The following is a 24,096-nucleotide window of genomic DNA, read 5'->3' on the forward strand; positions in this document are numbered from 1 at the left end:
ATTGAAGTGGTTAAGGCTCAGAAGATCTCTGCAGTATTCACAAAAGTGGAGTGATTTAGACTTTGCCCCTAATTTACCAGTAAATATTACCTCACTATATAGCTTCAATAAGTCTTATTCTTACAAGCTTTGTAGTTAACCACACAAGGAAATTACTTTGCTCAGCTTATTCATTCTAAATAATTTAATACTGTGGCTGAATGGAAATTTTTGGGGAGCATTCACCTTGCCACTAGTCCTTCAGTAGAAGCAGTGATGATAAGATGAGCCACAAGAAACTTAGTTTATTTTGTTTAATTTGGGTGGCTTATTTCCAAAAATGTATTTTTCCCAACTACCATCCTTCATATGTTCTTCATGCAGTTGTTTAAAATGCCCAGCTATCTGTCTGAGAGGTGAAGCCTACAGAGTATTTTTTGTAATGTTTTTAGGCTACTTGTGCCACAAGCATCAAATTTTAGAGCACAAGTCATTCCCTCCATCTGCTTTGGACTTCTTCCAATGAGAGATTTCTACAAGAGGGCAATACTGAACAGGCTGCCAACCCTTATCAAATGCTTTAATGCTTGCTTTAAATTATGTGCTACAGCAATTCTATTGTCATTATTTAACTGTAGTAACTGAAATTCTTTCTGTTCTGTTAGCCCTAGGGTATGTATTAGTGTAATGTGTGCAGAGATGGGGGAAGAGGGAATCATTGATTATTGATGTTTAAAATCAAGAGAAACATCAAGGCAAATACTCAGCTCTAGATGCTCAGTATTTTTAAAAAATACTGTCATCTTAGAAGAATGCATCCTCTGTGACAGCAGTTTGCTGAAAAGCTACCCTTATGTGGGAACTGATGTTCATTTTCCCACCCCCTTTCCAGTCTAAGGTGTCCTGCTTACCCAGCCTTATGGTTGGCTGGGTGATTTGTTAACCCATACTTTTAGCAGGATAGAAGTCCTCTAGAGAAGCAGATCAGTCCTGCCAATTTACTTTGGCAAATACTGTTCCTGTCATGTTGAATACAAACTAGCTTAAGATCCATTTTTAAGTCTCTCATGAAGTGAAACTTGCAGCATTAATAATGAAACCAAAAGTAGGAACTCTATGAGAAGCCAACTCAAGGAGCCAGTCCTGATTTTATGATTTATGTTACTTTATGAATATATCTATAACCCACCAAAGATTAGCATTTACTTTTTTTTTTCATTGTTTCGTTCTGATGCTGACTGTAGGTGTTGGAATAATTACTGCTTTTAAACTCCATATAAACAAACTCCATATAAACATACTAGCTACTGTACGTAATAGTACATTCTGAACTGTTTCTTTTTTATTTAAGCAGTTAAGTTTCATATGGTTGATTTATCATGCATTATAAGTAAAACTAATTCTTTAAAGTAAAAGATGCTAATGTTCTATCAAGTACTCTATGATGTTTGCTAGCTTAAGTCTTGGCCTTAGAGCAGCATCTGTCACAGCACTGAAAAAGTGTGCATTGCTTTATAGCAGATGTTTAGTGGCTACTATTTATCATTTTAAATAGTATACAAGTAACAAATATTTTTTTGTGAAAGTGACCATTAAATAAGTAGCAATGAAGTGGTGTAATTGTAATATACTCATTTTTCCAGAATAGAGGTCTCCTCCATTTTAAAATACATATAAATGCTGTAAATACTATGTTGTCCATATAATTAAGCTTAAGTAAAGTAAAATATTTAGGTTGTTAGACCCCATTTGTTAGATCTTTGCACTGTCACTCAGTGCTTTTGCACAATGTTCTACTGCGTATAACTAAATTCCTCATATCATTTCTATATTTGACAGATTAGAATACATACTATGAAATGAAATGGGGGAAAGCAAAAGCAGCTTATGTGCTTAAATAAGGACTTTGCAGGGGGTTGTCCTAACTTGCTATTTTGTGCAAGATACAAAAGCAAAACATTTTCAAGGAAACTTCAACTAGTTCAGTTCCTCCTTTTGGAAGAGAGATGGGAAAATAATTGCATAAAAATGAAAAAGAAAAACAAACCACAAAACAAACAATCTTTACAAACCTTGTCCTGTTACATTTATGGTGTCCTAAAAACAACAAAAGTACAGTGTTGGGTAAAAGTTGTAAGTCCAGAAATACATAAAATAAGAGCATCAGTCATTTCTATCACTGGGGAACTTTCTTCATCTAAGCACATATGAACAATTGATCCTTGTAGTCATATATAGCAGTAAACATTAATAACTTAACAGTCTGAAGTCAGTGCTGAAGATATGGAGCATTATTGAAAGATGGAGTCGAGCAGGTGGCACTTTAATATGTTCAGTGTCATGGTTGACTCTAAAGACTAGTAGAATGAAATTACTTGAGGTTCTAAAGATTTAAAAAGCGAACTCATTTTGCTGCACTAAGGAAATGCTACTGATCAGGCTTTCTGTGTCCCTTTTTTCTAGGCTAGAAAATATTAACCCTGAAGAAAATGACATGGTAAGCCATTCTCTGAGGAGATTTCTTGATGTCAGTCTTATATCTTAGAGGCTTAAGTTCAATTGAGTGGGTTTCAAGAACTAAGATGTGGGAAAAAGAAGAATTGACACACTAATAATGTACATCTTTGCTGCAATATGAAAATTCAATAACTTCACTCAGTCAATTTACAATTCACATGTGCCTATTAATTAAAACCCTATATTAAATAAAATATATTAAAACTTCATGTCTGACTAACATATAATGCTGTTGGTAGACATTACAGGAATTACTGAACAGAATAAACAATGCAGACACAGGGATAGATATACTCAAGAATGGAGCTATAATTCTGAATCGAATACACAGGACCAAAGAACGTAAAAAGAAAATAATAGCTGAGGAAATGAACACAGTGATAGAACAACGGGATGCTGCTTTGTCTCAAGTAAGTCTCTACAAGAATGTAATCACTCAATACCAATTTTTAAAATTTTTATTTTTATTTTTTTAATTTTGGGGAATTTACTTTGTTAACTTTCTTCTGTTGAAAATCTCACTAACAGTCCTTATAGTAAATGGCTGATTAACAAGCAACAGTTTCTTCAAGGCAGTAGTGGTTATTGAAATGACACCGATCTATTTCACAGGAGGGATTGTCTATTCTTCCTACCTGGTCACTAGCTGACCCTTTAAAAACAAATAAATATAGTATTCATTATACTGAGTAATTTAAAAGGTGTTAAGATCTTAATTTTCCAGTATTCTGTAGCTGTATAAAACAGTTTGTGATTGGGACTCAAGGATTTGTAAAGAGTGACAGAAACATACACTGAAAGAAGATAAGACTGCTGCATGTGACTCTTTATTGCTTTACATTCAGAAGCTGAAAATTGGCATGTGGTCCTTGACTCTCGATGTTTAACACTTCTGCTGTGTAGCTTAAAACAATCTGTTATATTCTCTTCTGCTCAGATCAATCATTCTCTTTGCTTTCCTATCTTCAAAGAAGAATATTATCTTCATTCTCTTTACCCTGGAGAGTATCTCCTTATTTTTCCTATCACATAGAAGAGTTGTTATGTTTGGGGTTTTTTTCCACAGCTTTCTTTCCTGTTGTTTTTTTTTTAACCTATATTAAACTCAATAGGAGTAGTCTGTAGAAAGAATACTAAGCAGGGGGCTACATCTCACAGAATTTTAGACTGGATGAACATCCTTACGCTTTCATGCAAGGCAAGAAATTTCATCTATGTCTTGTTCCAATATTGAAAATTTCAATGTCCACTGAATGTGAGCTTATACCTAAATAATTATTTAATTCTAACAGAATTAAAGTCAAATCTGTGATCTTGACTAGTATTATGATGATTGAATTTATTTTGTATTGACATGTTTTTCTGTAAAAGAATACTCTTCCACTCACTCTGTAATTCTCATGTTTTGTTTTTGTTTGTTCGTTTGTTTGCACTCATTTTTTTTGCATTCTGTCCTCCTGCAGTCTTGAATGACTCATCTTCTCGGTTCCTAACATATTTTTTGTCTGTATCCTATGTGCACTACAAAAGATGCTGATGAAGTTAATGTGGGAAGTTCACTTTTTCACAGTGCTTTCTTTTATATTAATGAGGAGCAGCATAGCTACTCAACTGTTCTGCCAAAAAATTTATGCTCTGTATTTTTTAATTATGATTGGATTTCTTATTTGCGAAGGGCATTTGGAAAGTGGCAGCTTATAAGAAAAAAAGCTTTTAGCTCAAGAGAAGGATCTTTAGATAGTTTTATTTTTCTTCTGCAAGATTTTGCTTCTTTGGCGAAGTAAACTTTTCAGACACACTGGGACTTTAAATATTTAATGAAAGATATTAGAAGAATGTCATTGCAGGGTGTTATAATATACATTTTATTTTTAAGCTACCTGTTCAAGGAATAATATACAGACATTTATACAATCTTGCTTCCAGGTAATCAAATTGGAACTTAATAAAGATCATTAGTTTATATAATAATGGGTTAATTGCCACAGCTAGCAAAGCTGTCTTTAGGCCTGACAGCAGAAAGCATAGGTAATGTTACATAGGTACTACAGCTGAAAAATAAATAAATGAATAAAGCAAAACACACATTTCCAAAAATTTTCAATATTTGGTATTAAGGTGTAATAATGAGATAGTGTTTGCAATTTACAATACAATTTTTTTAAAATTAGTTATTATTGTTAATAAAACTTTATTACTCACGTATTATGCTTCCATATCTGTGATTCTTTTATGACTGTAGCTATCAAAGCTAGAAAATAGATCCTATCGTTTCAACTTGCATTTCTTACTTGATGATTCCCTGGGAATTCACACAGTACTTGAATTATTAGTAGTCTTTTGTTAACATTGCAATAGCAGTAGTTATTACAGTGCTAACAGCAAGAACAGTAGGAGAGGGATTCCTACATTAGACCACAAGGGGACTAGGAATAATTCAGGGGATGTATATGCTTAGCATAACAAATGCAAATTATTAGAAGTTAGATCTGAGGTCGCCTCAGGTGTTCATAACATCTCCAATTTAAAATCTTTTTCTTTTCAGTGAAAGTGACATCAAATATAAGGGTGTATTGATAAGAACAGACCAAGGCAAAGCAGAAATAGAGTAAGCCATTAGTATGTTATGCCTCTCTTCTGGAAAAAACACTTTTAAAGTTCAGAGGCCATTGGCAATGGAGGAAGCTAAATACTTCCTGACACTTTATTTGAAGGCTGTGTTGCTCTGCTTCTGCTTGCTCTTGTGCAGTTCTGGAGACTGCAGTGTCATTCAAGCGACCACCATAGCCAGTTCTATATAAGAGAAGACTGCCTATCTGAGAATGTTGGGACAGAAGTTTAATAAAGCCAGATCTATTATCCTTTGTAATGGATTTGTTCACAACACCGTGACAGCTGACAATTAAACACCATAAATATAAGTAACATCTGGTGTTCTACATGTAGGATTTCTGATTTTTCGCAGTCAGAGAGAATAACACAAAAGTTTTCCCCCTCAGTAATGTTGCTTTGATTTCAAGTAAGCTCCTAGAGAATGGGCAGTCTGTAACCTACACTTTTTTTTTTTTTTGACCAAATATATGCTGTCTGATTTCAACTCATCTTTCAGTAGCTTAGCAAAAACTAGGAGTTTTACAGTGCCTTCCTGGTAGTTATACTGTGAAGGTACTCTTTGCTGGACTGTGTCTGCATGCATTCTTGGTAACGGTTAGCTAGTTGTCATTCTTCTGTTGAAATTTCACTGGAATAATTTTTTTATTCTTAAAAAGAACTGCCAAAGTCTTAGCACATGAAAACATTCTTTGAATCTTCACACCCAAGCACCTCTGCATCTTTTTTGAGATTTTAAATGTGAATGCTACTTCTCATTAGGAAGCAAATAGAGGCACTGCTATCACTGTATTGAGCTGCACATGTGTATGTAATCTTAGATCATTCACTAGATTGCTGAGCAAATATGCAAACTACTTTTTGTGTGTGTGAAAACAAATAAAATGGTATAAACTCAAATATTTGATACTACTTTTAGTATGTATTTTCAAGTGAATAAAAAACAAACAACTAAAGCGTGGCTAAACATTGACATCCATCTTCTCTTGTACCAGCCTCCTTAAAAAAACACACTCAACTGTTTGGTTGTGTTTGCTAAGATATATTTGTTAGTGAACAGATACTGCGTTGTACTGGGAGCTTGTGTCTGTTTTATGACCGATCCTCTGAAAAGAAGATGGAGAAAGATGTTCTATTTCTCATGACTGTCAACATAAGTTTCTTTTTAAATGTTCAGTTTTGTCTTAATCAGTACAAGGAAAAATCTCACTTTCCCAGTTTGTTATCCTATAATTCTGCCTTTCTTCCAGAGTCTTTCTTGCTTGATCAATACAATTAGTGACCGACATTTAGTAAAGCTCACGTATGGCCACAGTCACATTGTGGAATCTTCATAAAATAATTTAAAGAAAGCGGTTTCCAGCAGGAGGCAATACAGTGCAATATCTCAGACAAGCAATCACCTATTAACCACATCATACCATATGGACAGGAATGTTAATATGATTTCAGAGTTTGCAGCTGGAGCCAGTGACTTGATAAGTCATAATCACTTTCCTTATGGTTTAGAGAAGAAAGGGGACCTTTCAGTTGGTACAGCTCGAAATAAGTGATTTTTTAAAACAATACAAGTGATGACTTATTGTTCAGAATGTTGTGCGTGTGATATGCTTTTCATCCTAACTTTCATTCTGTAGATAATTTTTAATTGTCAAGTCAGTTCTAAACAGAATTTTAAATATTAAAGATGTCGTGTTTTCTATTTAACAAAAACAAACAGAAAACCAATAGGTTTCACGGTTGGCAAAGTATCATCTGTAATACCGTGCTCTTGAAGCTATAACGTAAACTGGCAAGCAGACCTGGTTTTACAGCTTTGAATAGTTTGATCACATCCTGCTGTGCAGGAACATGCTTATGACTGCTCATGTAAAAAAATTGGCACGCACCCAGTTGCTCATCTGGAGCAAGTTAAGTACCTTCCTCCATTTTGAGGAACTGTTTGGCAACAAGCAGGAGTTTAGCGTCATTGAAAACAAAAGTGAGAAGCACTGCACTTGACTGCCCATCATTATCAGCTTCAGCTAATGACTAATAAATGTCTGCTGTTACAAGTCAGCTTCTTCCTTCTTTTTTGTTAAGTCCTGCTTTTGTACCAAATAAGGTGTACAACTCTATTTTCTGTGTTTCATAGAGCATTAAGGCATTCTCAGCACACCTCAGTGAACTGGTCTTACTGAAATAATAAACTCAAGAGTTGTAATATATGTAAAAACAGCAAAAGCATATGTAAATGAAAAAAAAGGATTACATATCTTGGATCCTTAATTGGTGAAGGGTTACAATGTTACATGACTCTTACCTGAAGGAAAAGATAATTCCTTTGCAACCCAAAGCACAATTTGGGATATTAAATATATTAGTAACCAGTAGTTCAGTTTTACATTCTGTGTTTTAGTAGACTTAGATGTTTCCCAAATAGGGATAATGAATGAGTTCTTGTTTGTACAAACATGTTTTGTGGTGTCCTAGCTGCTCTTCTATCTTTCCTTTTGTATCTGATAGTTGGGAAATGCAAGAAAAGAAAAGGTAGAATGAATTCACCATTGTTTGTGAACAAGACAGCTAGTGTGAATTATAGATGATTTTTGGTCACAGGCTTATTTCAGGAGGAGAGAGAAGTTAAAGGGGCTGTTTATTGTAATTTGAGGATCCAAGGGCCATGCTGGTTCTCACTTGTGGCTGATTTGCTTTAAGAGTGCAATGGCAAGTTCCTGTTGCCTCACTTGCAGTGGGAGGCAGCGGATGAGTAGGCAAGGAGAAATTGCTTGCAGGATGGTTGAAGCAGGGGAAGGGAGCAGCTATCAAGATACTCCTTTTGCTGCACAGCTTCTTCCCTACCTAGCTGCTTTATTCTTCTAAAAATAAACCAAGCTGGAAAAAGAAGGTAATTATTTACATTCTGAAATGATAGGTACACCCTGACAATCTACTTAAGATATATTTCTGCTACTTGGAGTATGAGTGTTTTCCAGGGACACACTCAGTTAAATATTTGGCTGCGTTCAGAAAACGTATGAAGTAATCTTTCTCTTCTGAAGTAGCTATTTCAGTCCATGAGAACCCAATGTAGAGGAAACTGACTGAAATCCTCTTGATGTCTTTCATTGGGAATTTTTATTTCTGTAGTGTTCTCCTGAAAAGAATGATGCCTCTTTAAGCTTTCTTTGTGATTCTCCTTTCTTTTGGTTAATTGCTGTATACAAAACAGTTTTCAGAGCATTAAGGAAAGTGAGGTGAGATGTTCAGGCGGAATAATAGGAGGTCAGATAGAGAAGATTTGATGACATCATACATTTGTGTGCGATGTCAGTTTCCTGATAAAGCGGAGATTACAAGCTTTTTGTTGGCAAGTATTTGTTTGTTGTGAATGAAACTCACTGTGACTTCACTGAAGCCAGAATTTCATTAGTAAAAGCAAGTGTCATGCAGCTGATACCTTAGTTTGACTTCAGCAGGCCTTTGGTAGCATAAAGTGATGTAGTTTTCAAGTTAATGCTGGTCACAACAGCGAGTGCAGGTCAGCTGGCAGGACATCAGTGGAGGAGAGTGGAGGATCTGGAGGAAATTACCCTAAAGAGCTCTTATACCTTATAACTTTTGTATTTAGCCCATGAATGCTAAGTATGAGTAAATTTGTAAATGTTAATGCAGTGTTTCCTTGAAGAAAGGGATTACAGTTAGTCTTTTTGAACTTGCGAAGCAAATTTTTAATTGCTATTACATTTCCTCTTTTTACACACATAAGGTTTTCATTGAATGATGCCCTGAGACACATGATTGTTTGCATTGTTAAATCACCTGTTGTTCCTCTGCAAACAGAGTGTTGTGCAGAATTCAGAGAGTACATATCTGAATGGTGTTTGAGAGAATGATCAAGCCTTGTGCCTTTAATTGTAAACTTTAATGATCTTCCAATAGAACATTCATCTTTTTTCCAGTACCTAGAAAATCCTGCCCCTCTGAAAATGATAGAAAATTTTCTTGCAAGCTCGTTTGATTAATTGATATTTGACACGTCTATCATGGTGCTAAACTCTAGGTTCACACGGCTTAATTTCCAGAACAATTTCTAGAATTAATTTAAATATTTTATGTCGAAACTCTAGGATGACATAGAAAAATGTTTTGTATGCTTATTGATCATCTGATTCAGTAGCAAAAATCTGTGGAGGAAATTTCCAGTGTGACACAAGCAGAGTTCAAACAGTATTCCTTCTGAAGACAAGACTGAATCACTATGTGTGTATTAAACTCTATAGGTATCAGAACTGTTTAGAAGTACTGAAAGTAAGTTTTCTGTGGGGCAAGTTAGGTGCTCAGTGTTAGTTTAGATTTTGGGCAGCTTACCTGTTGGTTGAAACAGCTCTAATTTTCTTGGGAGTTAAAAATGTCCATCTATATGTTTCACATTTTAAGCAAGTTTTCTTAGGCAACATTCTGAGAAATCTCACTGCAAAAGCACTTTGTTATTTTGGGCACTCAAACTGAGTTTGCATAAAGATTCTCTCTGATAGATGACACAGAAGATTTCTGTGCTTGATACTTACATTTAATGTGGAGTCTTGGAAGGATGGTGTCTGACCTCTGCATTCATTTCCCTTCTTTTTGTTACTCTCTTACTGCTTGTTGAATGCTTACAGTTACAATGCTGATGTCAGTTATGTCTCTTTGACCAAGTGGTTTGAACAAACAGGAATGAATCTGGAGTAGGAAGTAGTTTCCACCATCTGCCATCTACATGAATGTATTTCTGGGTGTACTGTGGGAGGAGGGGTCTTGTCAGATTGGGTTGGTTTTGTTTATGCAGGGGTGAGGGGTTGGTTGGTTTTGTTTTTTGCTTTCTGCTGGCTGTAGCCTAGTCCTGTGAACTGAATGCTCATTTTTGTCAGAGTGCACCGAGTGCATTCCTGGAGTGCATCTTTGAATTTGCTTTAATCAAAAAAGGAATTCATTTCATGCTATCAGAGAGCACTCGGTGGTGCAGATTGAGCATAAGAAATAGAGACAAGTTAGAGAAATTCCAGATTGAACCTCCAGTGTAAGGTAGCATGCAAAATGTACTTTTTCAGTGAAAATCTCTGAAGGCCACTGAGAATTTTTATCTGAAGTTTAAGGCTTCCTTGTTTATAAGTATAAAAAGGAAGAATTAATCCTTTTGATAGAAGCAAATATATTTAAAATTAGTTAGGTTAATGCTCTGATAGAGTATTAAATAAAATTAAGGGTGCAAGAGGTGACTTCAGGAAGGAGAATAAGATTTTTAAAAACTATTTTAAAAAAATATCTAGGAAGAAGGAAATAGTATCCCACTATGTTATATGCACTCTTCTTGCTATGAAAATTACTAGCTACTTTGTATGCAGACTTGTCTAATGAAGATTTTGGACCAGTCCACAGCACATAAATCAACTTTGTTCCATCAGTGAGAAATAGGTTTTTGAAATACTAGCATGGTTCAGAAATAGATTGACGTGAAGAATGTAAAGTTAGGTTTTAAATAGGTAGGAAAGATATTTTCCTAGAATATAGTGCAAATTATGCCACTGCAATACATCAGTATTGACTACACATCAGTAGTTGACTGAATTTTTGTGGATATGGAGCCATAGCAAATGAACAGAACTGCTTTCTGTTGACTTCGTTTATTTTTTTCCCGGAGTCCCTAAAATTCATTTCATTCTAACTTTCTAGAACTGCTGTCATCCTCAGTCATCCTTAGTATTCAGGATGTGTTTTAAGCTGTAAAGAGAGATGATGATTAAGGAAATTTATGTCCAGTAGTAACAGAGAATGTAAGGAGACATGATGTTAATTGTGCTAATCTGGTTACACATTTTCAGCAGAATGGTAGACTACAGATGAAATGTAAGACATAATGACCATTATATTTATTTCAATTTCTCTCTAGGCATTTAATCATTTTAAAATGAACGGGAAACGACGATTGTCACAATGGAAATTTCCCTGCTTTCTTTGGTCTGAACATTGTGAATTTTTTTTTTTTTTATTGCAAAGGCAGTTTCTGGAAGCCCTGACTTGCTGAAGTCAGCTTAAGTATTCTGGTCTGCATTGTTTTGTGGCCCAGGCAGAAAAGTGGAGCAAGAAAATCCATGAATATTCTGTTTGTGAAAGAAAGATTCACTTTAGCGTTGTTTAATTTATCTATGTCTCATTCACCAAGAATACCTAGATCTGTTTGTTGTATGGCTTTACTGTTTCGTGCTTCAGATTGAGATTTGCCCTCTTTTCCATGTTCTGTTTATTCACTGTTAATTATTTTTCAAGCGGAGTTGCTTTGAGAAGAAAAATTTAGCTTCCATTACCCTCTATTGCAAATGAAGGACAGACTTTTCTTTTGCACGTGGAGTGCTTGTGATTGTGAGATGCTGTTGTCAGGGAATTTGTTCATGCTTTCTGATGTTGTTGTTTTATTTCCATTCTCTTCAGTAGTGTTTTTAAAGTTCTTATTATTGAGTGTGTTGTGGGTATGCAGAGTTTAAAAACATCATATTCTCATTTCCAATTATGTCTATTGAAAATACTTTTTAAAATGACCCAATCCAATTATGTAGAAATATTTATTAGAAGGCCATTTATAAAACTGAGATTTTGTGAAAAGCATCAAATTTTGGATATACCTCTCCAAAATAAACTATCTGCAGAAAAAGAATAGTATTAAGCCATAAAAAGACAACTTTTTACAATTCTAGAATTATCAGAAATACAAAATTTATATTCCTGATAAGTTGTTTGCTACAGTATACTACATTTTTATATTGTACTGATGCAGGATAAAGCAAAACAGAAACAGTAATGCTTCTGAGTATTGTTGTTCCTTTTTTTAATCATTGATAACATAGAGTTGATGTCTGTTGTTGGGGGAGGGTTTTAATGTTACCTCTAACTAATGAATTATCCGTTCTAAACATAGAAATCTAAGAATATTAAGCAAAGTTCTATTGCAGTTACTGTTGATCTTCAGTTATGATCAGCACCACCAAAGTTTAGATAAAACTCAAAAGAAGTGTGAAGATCTATGTTTGAGGAATGGTTATGACTACTTTCCTACCAATTGTCTCACTTGATGGTGGTAAGTCATCAGTTAGGTTTCCTTCCAAATCATTTTCTGATCATAATTTCATACCTTAGAGATTGCTTTCACTCTTTCTGTCTGAAAAATCTGTTTGCGTGTTCAAGACAAGTGTGAACATCACCCTTCCTGTGTTTCTCCTTCATCTCCTGTAGTTTTGAGACAAAGCTCTGTTTCTCAATCTACAAAATCATTTCTGCATGCAGCCTTACTGTTTGAGGTTCTGTTCACAATCAAAATGTTAGAATTCTGACTGAATCTCAGTTTGCAAAACTAGTCCTGAAATCTTGCATGAAGATGAAAGTGTCCAGTGCCAGCCTCCCAGAAGAAACAGCAAAATGCTTGTTAATCCCTTTTTTTTAGTCATCAGCCTATGTTCTACAGTAGGGCTAGCCAGCAGCTGTGCATCTCATTACATGTTCTCTTTATGTTGTGTGTCTTGTCTTCTATCGTATCCAGACACTTCTCAGCAGTAGTTGTGCATTTATCCATTTTGTTTGTTTTGGCAGTCAGACCCGTCTCTTTACTTTCAACATTTGTCATAACATTCCTCTATCTTTATGTTTTCCTTAAAATTTCTCTGCTTAGATTGTCTTATCCTCTATGCATGAGGGATACAAGGGGTTGGATGAGGGTGACATTGATAATTATACATGTCAAAGACAACTGATTTTAGGTTTAAGCATGCCTGCTTTTCAGTAACATATCTGCATGCTGTTAGGTGGCTGTTAATTTAAAGCTGCATAATCAAGGTATAGAATGGTTTTTAGCATGAGTTTGGGTACCTAGTTCCATCAGTCCCTGTAAAACACTTCAGTGAAAGTTAAAATACTTTCTGTTACAGAGGCAAAACTTTCAGATTCAGCCACTACTTCATATTTGAAAATCTTTTACATGTAGCAAAATAATATAGATGTTTCTGATTGAAACTGTGCAATATATACCTTAAAAATGTGAGGTTTTGTTTTAGTTTTGCAGAGTTTTTTATTTACTTTCTTAAACTTTTCTTTGTGAAGTATCTGTATTCCCATAGGAGGTCTATGAAATATGAATCAAATTTACCTTGTGCAAAGCTGGTTAATTTCTTGATTTAAAAAAAAAAAAAGTTTTCATTTCACTTAGCAGTGCAATTAAGCAAATTTGAAAAAGATGTCTAAAAAATGCGAGTCTTGTAGATGTGCTGATAACGAGATATCAGCATTGGTGAGAAATAATCTGATTTCATACTTCCCATTCTTTCACAGGATAGTAAAGCACTAATGTTAGTCTTGCTTTCAGACAATTGTCATCTTCTGCGTTACAGTTTCCTGAAACAACATGTTGGTTTCTTGGAGGAAAGAGCAACCACTACTGATGCAGGTCATTTGTTCAAAGAGTAATTATTGTCCCTGACATATCTGTAGGGTCCTGTGCTCTCACATACCTGGTTATATGGCTTTTGCATCATCTCTAGTTTAAAATATTTTTTTCTATTTTATGGTTAAGAATAACACATTGCACAACAGGAAAACTGAAGAATTGCCACTCTAGCAACTGATGGCTTAATTAAGAGTACAGTATTTATCAGGACAAACAGAGCATGTACTACCAAGAAAATCTACAATCCCATGATAACTGTGTCTGATCATAGGGATTAAAAAAATTACAGCTTCTGTGCAGTGGTCCATGATACTGTTTTCTGAAATAAATTGATGATATTTAAAATGGACCGGAAGTATTCCTGTCCTTTTATGCTGTAAATGCCAACTTAAGGTTTAGACAATAGTCTTGTTTGCATATGGATTTTAAGAAAATCCATTGAAGATTATTTGAAAACCACCTCATTAGAATGACAGATTGTTTACCAGATCTTGTTTTCTTGTCAACTAATATTGGTTATGTACAACTGAACAGGGTTACGCTTTCTGAAAACATGCCTTTGTTAGTAACTGAGTGCCTTGCATATATCTGAGAATCAGATTAATTCCTGATTTCTAGAGTTTGGTGGAGGATCAGTCTCTAAAATTTCTTTTATGCACTTTCACTAGCAGACATGACTAAAAGCTCAGGTATATCAGGCAATGGTATCTGTCTCTACTGTACTGTATATATTTTTGACCTGTGTTATTGTAGTTTATTAACTGGGGATGCAGGAAAGGTTTTAAAAAAAAAAAAAAAAAAAAAAAAAACAAAACATTATTGGTCATGGCACGTTGTGTCAGATGTTTGACAAGCTGTCTCCTGGCTGTGGGCCATCTGGTTCTAAGGGATCTGGCTATGCTGCTGAGGAGCCAGCAAGACATGGCTGCAGGATGATCTGAAGATCATTTAGTCAAATCACCAAAGCCAAGGCTTTAGGTGCAGTAATGCTAGTTCCGACATAATCTTGTAGGCTGATTTAACTTTCTTAAAGTTCCTGTGCTAATTTCTCATCCCATGAAACCAGAATCTATTTACTAATGTCATAAAAGTGATGGAAAAACTGACCAGTCAGTATTCATTAAGCGCTATCACCAAACACTCATTAATCAAGTAGAGCTATTGATAAAATTTGCATAATGCTGCATCATTAATTAAATGAAGAAAAAAAAAAAAGGTAGATCAGTGATACAGTGATGTGGAATGGGCATCACACAGTCTAAGATGAGAACTGAGAATTGAAGTGTGCACACACTGAAGTGTGCATAGGGAAGGTGCTGCATGCAAATGAGGAAGACTTCTTGAAGAGAAGTGACTTGTTTCCTCCTTCAACTACAACAAAGAACATGTAGAACAAAAAGTAAAATAGCTAGTAATGAAAAGTTTCATATCTTTTTGTATTTTGCCTCCTTTTATTGCTTTTTCATCTTCAAAGGAATGTATTTAGAACCTTTGAATCTGTAGGAATATAATATTATTTTCTGACTCCGTGTGATGAAGAGGTGGTTGTCCACTCTGGTATTTTTCCCTATTTAAGAGAAGACAAAAAATCAGCAGTGTATTTGGTTTTCTGCAGTTTCTGAGTTTTGTGACTTCAGTGGCCCATTTCATAACATTAGAGCTCATCGTACTAACAAATCACACAGCAGTTAGCACTGCCTTTCAAAATAGTCTGTGAACAAATATGTAGGAGTGCTGTGACTTGGACTATAGACACTGAGACTGTGTAGTAAAATAATAACAGTGTAATATTTTACTATTCAGCTGACTGGCTTCAGTAGGACCTTTGCTGCAGTGTTACATAATACACAGCCAGGACAGAAATGATTTCAGGTGGACTGTTTCAGTCCTACTTCTCTCGTAAGTAGTATGATACGCAATGTGTACTAAGGTCATTTACTCCGAGACGTTTTTGTGTAATTTTATTCTTTAAATATTCCTCAAGGTGTTGTGGTTAGCTATACTGAATTATTTTCTATTCAGAAGTTTATATAGTGAAACTATGTGCTGGAATTGCTGCCATGCATTGAAAGCAAAGCAGATCTTATTCTCAAAATTATTGTACTTATTTATTCAGTGATTTAGAATTTAGCTAATGAAGCTTTACTTTTTTTTTTTTGTGATGTCTTTGACATTGTTTTTGAACAATGAGATTTTGAGATTCTTCAAAATCTTCATGATTTTTCCTCTTATCGTTTTTAACTAGTATTTTTCTTGTTTGTCAATATTTTTCATTTTCTTTGTTTCTGAACAAACTGACCTGTGAACAATGTGAAGTTCATTATATCATGCCTGTTGCTAGTGTTTCAACAACTCTGTGAGATATTATCTCAAGACAAAAGGGTGAGCAAGCATAACCTTGTATACTACTGATCAGCTTGCATGCTTAGTTTATACATTATTTATTAGAATTATAAACCTGAAATAAAAAAATAAAAAGATTAGTAATGTGCCAACTCTGTGTTAAAGAAGTAACATTTATTTATATATGACAGGTAATTAGGAAAAACACTATTAGGTTGGTTGAAAACATTTTTACTTCAGACCCCTTACAGCTAGAGGAGTAAATGTTTGACTCTGAGTTACTGGATTTAGTTTAGATTAGAAATTACTATGAAGAATTCATTAGATATGAGGTGAAAAAAAGAATGTGACAGAAATTAAAAATAAGAAATAAAGACAATATAAAAAGATTGGTTACTTAATATACAACAGGTAAAGTACATATTTATTCCAGCTTCGTTTAGTGAAGTTTCTAGTTTCTTTTACACACAGTTCTCTTTCTTCCTCTGAGATACGGGGTTGTCTGCAGTGTTCTAAGTGTTATGAGTAAGGGTAAGCTGTAGGAGGACCTGTGTGAGAACCTGGAAGTATAGCATTTAGTAAGTTTAAAATACTTAGACTTAAGCAGTATTCAGCTCCATTGAACATGACTAATTATACTGTGGAAAGAGGAAATATGTAATGCCTTGCTACCAAGTAAAAGATACCAGGTAAAAAGAAAGCAGTTTAAAAGGTATATGCCATGTATGTAGTGTGCTCTGCATGAAGAACTGTAAATAAATACACACATTTTAAAGTACTACACACATTTTAAAGTACTTCCATGGCTTCATTTTCTGTGCCATAGCTTTGCTTTGGTTAGAATGATAACATGTTTAGATGCAGGTATGCTCCTAAATTCTGAGGACAGAGGCCTGATTTTATAGTTAGGACTTTTCTGTTCTACAAGTTAAAGTAAAACAACTTGGTTTGGTTCTCCTGGAGGCTTTCATATGTCTGTCAGGCCTGCATAGAGGCTTCAGATAACCTAAGGCTTCCAAATGAACCTAAGGGTTCCAACATGAAAAAAGTTCTTTTTAACAGCCTTCATGCAGGGTGATACAGCAAGCTGTGAAGGTGACCAACTTGTATAGCTTCAAGAACCCTACTGTTATTTCCTCCTGTAAAGGAGCAGTCACTCACAATCCTGCATTTGTAGAACTGTGCTGGGTCAGTGGCACAGCCAGCACAGGGATCCTGCTTGAATGATCAATGAATTGCATACATCTCAAGAACATCAGGTTGTTTTTTTTTTTTTTTTTTTTTTCCATCACCTTTCATGTAGCATCATTGATTAGAAAAGCCGGTGTGCACTGAGCTCTTGGAGAAATAGATCCAATAGATCCAACTTGGCTTATTCTTTAAAATGTCATCACTGAAAGAGCAATAGAATTATCAAAATTTGCTGATGTCTGCGCACTTTAATCTGGTTCCTTTAAGAGTTCCTTTAGCTGTTCAAATGAAAATGAAAGCTTTCTTTTCTACATTTTCAAGTGTTCAGAAGTAGAAATGGAGGGAAATTGTAGGAAGAGACCAAGTAGTGTACAGCATATTATCTGCCTTAATGCTGCAGATTCCAACTGGCTCATGCTAACAAGAAAGACAAAAACATTTCATATGTATTTTAATGTATTTCCTCTGATGGAGCAAAACACCACTGCAGTACAAAAAAAAAAAAAAAAGTTGTTTACATTTAAGTGTTTGTTTTACTAATAAAATACAATATTTTTAAATAATATTTTTAAATGTTGCATATGTTCCTAAGGCCTAAGCGCCACAAAAGCACTTTTCTTTCCTGTAATTCAAATAATTCTAAGCTGTTGGGCATTGTATAAATAATCTTTAAACACATTTGTTGATATTTTGCCAGAACTTTGAAGAAATGTTTTTTCTTTTTGAGGTTTGAAAATCTTAACATTATAATTAAATGGAAAAATTCTTCTCGTGATTATTATGTAGAGACTCCTTTATTTCTTTATTTCTCTTTAAATGATTATTTTAGAAGAAAAAAGGATAAAAAATGTGTTTGTATAAACATAAGTGCTTCCAAACATCTGCAGTTCAAAGTACATAATTCATAGTGACACCAAAGGTTGGCTTGTGTTTTGACTGGATGACTTCGGTATTATTTTTGTCTGCAAAGGAAAGAGTGGAGTAGCATCCAAGTGGTGCAAGATGTTTGCCTCTCAAGAAATCGTGATGAATTTGGGACAAGGGGTAGACTGTTTTTTTGTGGTTTTTTGTTTGTTTGTTTTGTTTTGTTTTTTTTGTTGTTTTTTTTTTTTTAAAAAAAAAGCATACCAAAGGGAGAAGAAAAGAAGATCTGTCAAACTGAGAACACTTACATTCCATTGGGAATCCTTGAGCTGGGAGCTACTGTAAAGTGTAGGTCATTATAAACAAAATAAGGAAAGGAGAATAATAAACTAAGAGTACAGTCAGTTTAATCAATTTTGTTCACTTCATGCTGTTATTTATTGTATTTATTTTCCACAGACAACAGCTTAAAAATAACAGGTGAAAATATGCTCATGTTTGTTCATGTTTTTAATGTTTGGTATATAGATTATTTGTTCTTCAGTTTTCGTTGATGTGAATATCCATTACCTAATTTCAAAGTATATCTGATGTATTCTTTCTGTATCACCATGTTAACATGCTGTAGGTACAAGTTGAAGAAGAAAACTCTGGTAAGCTGACAGCATGTTTAAAATGATTTGTATATACAAGTGCTAAAGTTATGTTTGGTATGTTAATGCAATTTCACTTTTTAGTAAAGACCAAACAGTGTTAAGTGGTTATCTGCATTGATTTTTCTGTCTTCCATCTTTATTCCTTTTGTGTACCTGGAAATAGGACCATCTATTAATAGCCTCTTCCTGGGTGAGCCTCCAGAACTCTATTCTCAGTTGGTCCACTTTTTGAACTCTCCAGCAGTGTTCCCCTATGAGGTGCTCATTTTTTGGAGTTTATCTGCATTTTTCCCTCCTGGTGTTCTCAAGCCTTCTGCTACATCACCACTGAAACAGGTCAGCACCTGCTGAGAGTTGAACTGGTGCTCACCTTGAACATGCTTGTTCTGCTGAGTCATGTTAGCTAATTTTTCTTTAAGAAAAAAGGCTCGTCTTGTGGGAGGTGTTCTTACTGTCTGTCTTTTCTTTCCTGTCTGAATCTCTTCTTCTCCTTTTGATACATCAGCTGTTTGCTTTTCATTTTATATTTAATTGCTCATGAAATATCCTGTGTTGGGTACAAGAGTATTTCTTTGGAAAGACTGGGTGCATTTAGAAGAGTGAAACTAGTTCTAATATGAAAATATGGCTGAAGAGAAAATTGAGTACCTCTTGCTGGGAATAGAATATGTTCTAGTGGAATCCATATGTATGGGCATTGATGATTGCCCAAGGAACATTTGAAGTAGGCCTAAAGAAATTTGTTGTCTGGCTTGAGTGAATCTAGCTGAGGTGGGAAACTTGTAGAGGGAAAGTGTATTTTTAAAGAGGGGAACAAATGGTAGGATTTGAAAGAAGAGGGGCTGATTTTTTTTTCTTTTTTTTCTTTCTTTTCTTTTTTTTCTTTTTTTTCTTTTTTTCTTTTTTTTTCTTTTTTTTCTTTTTTTTCTTTTTTTTCTTTTTTTTCTTTTTTTTCTTTTTTTTCTTTTTTCTTTCTTTTTTTTCTTTATTTTCTTTTTTTTCTTTTTTTCTTTTTTTCTTTTTTTCTTTTTTTTCTTTTTTTTCTTTTTTTTTTGTTTGTTTTTTTGTTTTTTGTTTTTCCTCCAATCAGCATTGCCTCCAAATAAGCACAGTGGTCTATGTGCTGAAGCTGATCCTTGGTGAATTGTGTCAAGTCTTATAAAATGACATGCTACCATTTCCAAGGCTTTAAAATCCTTTTCTTGGCAAAGTCTTCAGTGCTCTGCTCAAGGCACGTTCTCCTTGACATCTGTCTACGTTGCTGTCATATTCTTTGAAGTATCCACAGTGTCTGAGATATAAAAGATGTTTTCTCAGTTATGGTCCTGTCTTTGTAAGTGTACAATTGCACTTAAGATCAGAATGTTAAGCAACCTGTGCTGCGCAAAATATTTTATCTCTGTCTTTAAGAGGATTCAAATTTGTTATAATTAAAATAAAACGCCTTAGAATTCAGCTTTCTCAAAAGGATACAACTGACATTTCCTTTTTGCCAGTACTGAACCAGACGATGTCTTCTCCTCACTGTGCTCCAAAAAGTATTTTTGTATATGTTTTCAGAAGGAAATCCAGTTCCTTACTTGCAGCTGTTGACATTTTAGAGCCTTGGATTGAACCAATAAAAACACATGTTCTTTCAAAGAACACCTATTTTTACTGGACCTTGCTAATGACCAATGACACAGAATTCAAAAAATGTTGGCTGAAATGAAGAGAAAGGCTGTATTGTTTTAAATTATATTTTTAAAACTTTTCCTTATAGCAAAACTACACAGAAATTTCATATGCTCTTGATCTTGTGAAAAATTACATGTTTTTGGAATTTAGTTTTTAATGGTTGAAAAGTAGTTCAGGCGTAAATGTGTTGCAGCTTATAAAATGTTAGTAAAACATACAAAATATTGTCATTTAAGATTATTATAATATTTTCCCGTGCAGAGCATTTAAAGATCTTACTTCCTAGACATTTCCTGGGCAGCTAAGAATACATTTGGATTTGTAATGCATTTGAAACATCTTCTGTAAATACATTGTTTCAAACATAGTAAGACACTTATGTGCAAAGGTCAAATTAGATCATCACTTCTTTCAATTGTATTCTCAAAATGGATTCAAGCTATATACAGATTTAATATGCCTTTTTTTTTTTTTTTAACATTAACATTTTTACTGAAAATGAAGTGTAACGTGAATGATGATATGCCACCAAGGCTGTTGTTCTAAGGCTGAGTTGATAGAGATGTACATGCCTTTTACATTACTTGTGTTGCATCTTTATCCTGTGTGTGTGTTAGATCTGCCGTGTGGCTCAAGGATCCCCCTGTTTGTTTCAGTATTTTGACTTCACAAGAGGAGAACGGAGAGCAGGATAACATGGCACCCATGCTCTTAATTGTGCAACCAGCTCTGTACGTCAAGAAATTTTACTGTTTTCTCCTGGAGCTACACTGTTATTCTTAGCATATTTTCACTTTTTTTTTTTTTTTTTTTTTTTTTTTTAGTCAAGAGAATAGCATTAATAAAAATTCTTGTTTTAAAGGTAGGTTGAGATTTTTGCCTTCTACATATTTCCTGTAAGAAATCCACGCTGCTCCTGATTCAAACGGGGAATTGCAGAGCAATGTTTTAAAAGGTGTCTGCAAAACAGGAAAGCAAGATGCCTACTGATATTACATGGCAACAGAAGCACCATGAATAATACCTAAAGTAGTAGTAGTTTTTTAAGATAATGTTTAGATCCTGTATGGTGCAGAAAACAAACAAGAAATCCAGAGAAAAAATAGCATACTGTGGGTTTCCTTTTTAGTATTTTTCTGAGCTCCTGTTTCTCAAATGCTTAGACACATAATTTTTATTACTGACAGAAGAAGAATTCCAAGTGTGATTTATGACTTTTATGTGAGATAGACATTAAATGTCTAAAGTTTAGAAATACATTTGCAGTCAAATTTATTTTAGCATTTTTTTCTGCATTTTCCTATATTATTAGAAAGTGTTTTTTTCTCATTTTATTGGTATAAAATTGAAACTGTGCTTTAAGAAACTTTGACTCTCACTGACAGTATGCATTACTCCTGGGAGACATGCTAATACCACAACTGATATAAAATCAGATATTTTAATATTACTGTTGGACACCTACAATTATTTAAAATTTATTTTTATATAGGATCAGGTTATTTTGTTTTATATTCTAAAATGTACTATCTTGACTTGCAGTACATTATTCAGAAGAGAAAATGATGTCTTTTGTGTTTGGGAATATGTTGATGTGTTTTATTTAAAATTTCTGTCTCAAACTCCTTTGCATCTCTATTTTACTTAGGCTTCGGTTGTAGTTTATATATATAGTTCAGTTATACTACAGCTCTCTATTTCACACTTTTTCTCTGTTTAGAGTTGACTCCAGTAAGAACTGCATTGGAATAAATTCTATGCATTTGGTAGGAAGCTCTTTTCTGTGCCTTCCAAAGCCAGCAAGGTAGCAAAAGAGACTGAAATATTCAAGCCTTTTATTTGAGACAACAGTGCTTATGTTAGCATTAAATCACAATTCTCATTTCTTTCTTACTAGTGTTTTCAGAAGGTGTTTATTAAAATCTTCTTTCTCAGTGAATTGTCTAATGTCCCAACAGGATCTACCAGCTTAGTTTTTTTAGTGGTGATATCTGAACTACTTCTTTGTAATATGCTGTTCAAAAATGTTCTTGTTAATGTTGTAATTTTGCCTAGATCTGTCCAACAATTGTTCCCCTATGTCTTCCTGGTCCTTAATCTGTTTTTTTTTCTTTTTTCTTTTTTTTTTAAGGATTATTTTTCATAAAACAGTGCATTGTTTGCTGGCAACTAATTGCTCTTTTTAACCAAAGTTAAAAAGAGGCAAGGCTTCTTATGGCTACTGTAAAAAATGGTCAAATATAATTTAGCTCACTACACAATTTGCAGATCTTTAATCTTCAGAATAGGCGTTCAGGTTACAGCAGTAAGTACATGTATGTATGCACACAGCAGCAAATGTTAAATTTTTCATTCTTTGTCATTAAATTAATATTTAAGCATAATACTCTTAAAACTTATTTTCTTCCAAGCTGTGGTATGTGCTCGGGAATTAGAGTAATCTCAACATAAAAGAAAAAAAAAAAAGAATAAAAGCTACACATATATTTTCTTTTAAAAGGCTGATTGAGTTGGAGGATGTTTAATTTGCTCATTTTCCTAAAAGCATATGTTGCTTCCTTTATACATACTTAATACGACAAAATTTGGCATTATATAGGTATGAGCAGAATTTCATCTCAATATCTTTGTAATTTTTAAGACTTCTTAAAATATTCTGCAAAAATTCTTTATCTGATAATAAACTTAGCTTTGTTTTGGCATGCAGTTGGACCAGGAGGAAGCTAAATAATGCTGCACATTTTAAAAACAGCTCTAGTACTATTTAGGAATTGCAACATGCTTTTGTCTGATGCTTTCTCTACTTGCAGAAATGGTGATGGGGTTATTTATGTTAATTCATTTGGCTTGTTGAAAAGAAAATATGCTCACACTCCTCTACTTAATGGGATTCTTTCCTCGTTGCAGTGCAAACGGTTAGAGCAGGAGCTTCATCATCTGAAAGAGCAGAACCAGACTTCAGCAAACAACACGAGACATCTGACTGCTGAAAACAATCAAGAACGTGCTCTGAAGGTAAATCTCCATTTCTTCTTGCAGGCAAATTAAGGTTGTAAGCCCCTGGTGCCAGCTTTCTGGGCTGCATATATCAGTTGTGTACATTTCAGCAGAAGTGAGCTATGGTGTTTGCCAACAACCCCTTCTTTAAACACAGATACAGCACCCTTCTGTTATGGTTTTATTTTATTTAGTGTATGAAAACAACAAGAAAAAAATAACATCCAGTCCAAATTATTGGGCTGGAAATTTATACTGAATTCTTGGAGACTGTCCTTGGATTACATTTTATAATGTGAAGAAAACTGCAGCTATTTGCTTCACAGTACCTTTGCAAAACTAATATTTTAAAGTATGGCTGTTTGATCTGCTCCTAGCAGTGTGTGCTATATTAATAACATTGTTGACCTATACTACTAGTGACCACACAGTTGATACTACTATTTGCAAAAGGGTAGCTAGTTGGAATTGGGAAGAGGAATAATAAGTCTTGTCAATAAGAATAAAAATGAGCAGAGAGGCAGGAGAGGGTCAGAGAAAGGACAGTATAAAGTGACAGGTTATTGCTGCATTGAGAAAGGGAAATTGTAACGTCAGTGAAATTGATAGCTACATAACCAGCCGTCTCACCACTAGGCAGAATAAGAGCAAAAGCCAGGTAAGATGCGCAAGTGTTCATGCACGCCTGTTTAGCTGCTGTATTCATAAAAATCTCTTTGACTGGTAATGGAAAGAGTGTAAAGGCAGAAGTTGCTCTGTTGAAACTGTGTTGTCATTTTAAAACCGCTTGATGTAGGTAGTAAGGTCCAA

General features: G+C 34.4%; 1 protein-coding gene across 1 annotated transcript in view; it reads left to right on the plus strand.

The window, feature by feature from the left end:
- Window positions 1–24,096, plus strand: part of MIPOL1 (mirror-image polydactyly 1) — a gene marked incomplete at both ends in the record, with an annotated part of 172,101 nt that overhangs the window by 61,225 nt on the left and 86,780 nt on the right. Inside the window, 3 exons of the mRNA XM_079537464.1 lie at window positions 2,443–2,476; window positions 2,736–2,906; window positions 23,197–23,304. Coding sequence (XP_079393590.1) covers window positions 2,443–2,476; window positions 2,736–2,906; window positions 23,197–23,304 — 313 coding nt within the window. The remainder of the gene's footprint in view (window positions 1–2,442; window positions 2,477–2,735; window positions 2,907–23,196; window positions 23,305–24,096) is intronic.

This window comes from Tetrao urogallus (genome assembly GCF_951394365.1).
Source record: "Tetrao urogallus genome assembly, chromosome: 6".
Classification (NCBI taxonomy): Eukaryota; Metazoa; Chordata; class Aves; order Galliformes; family Phasianidae; genus Tetrao; species Tetrao urogallus.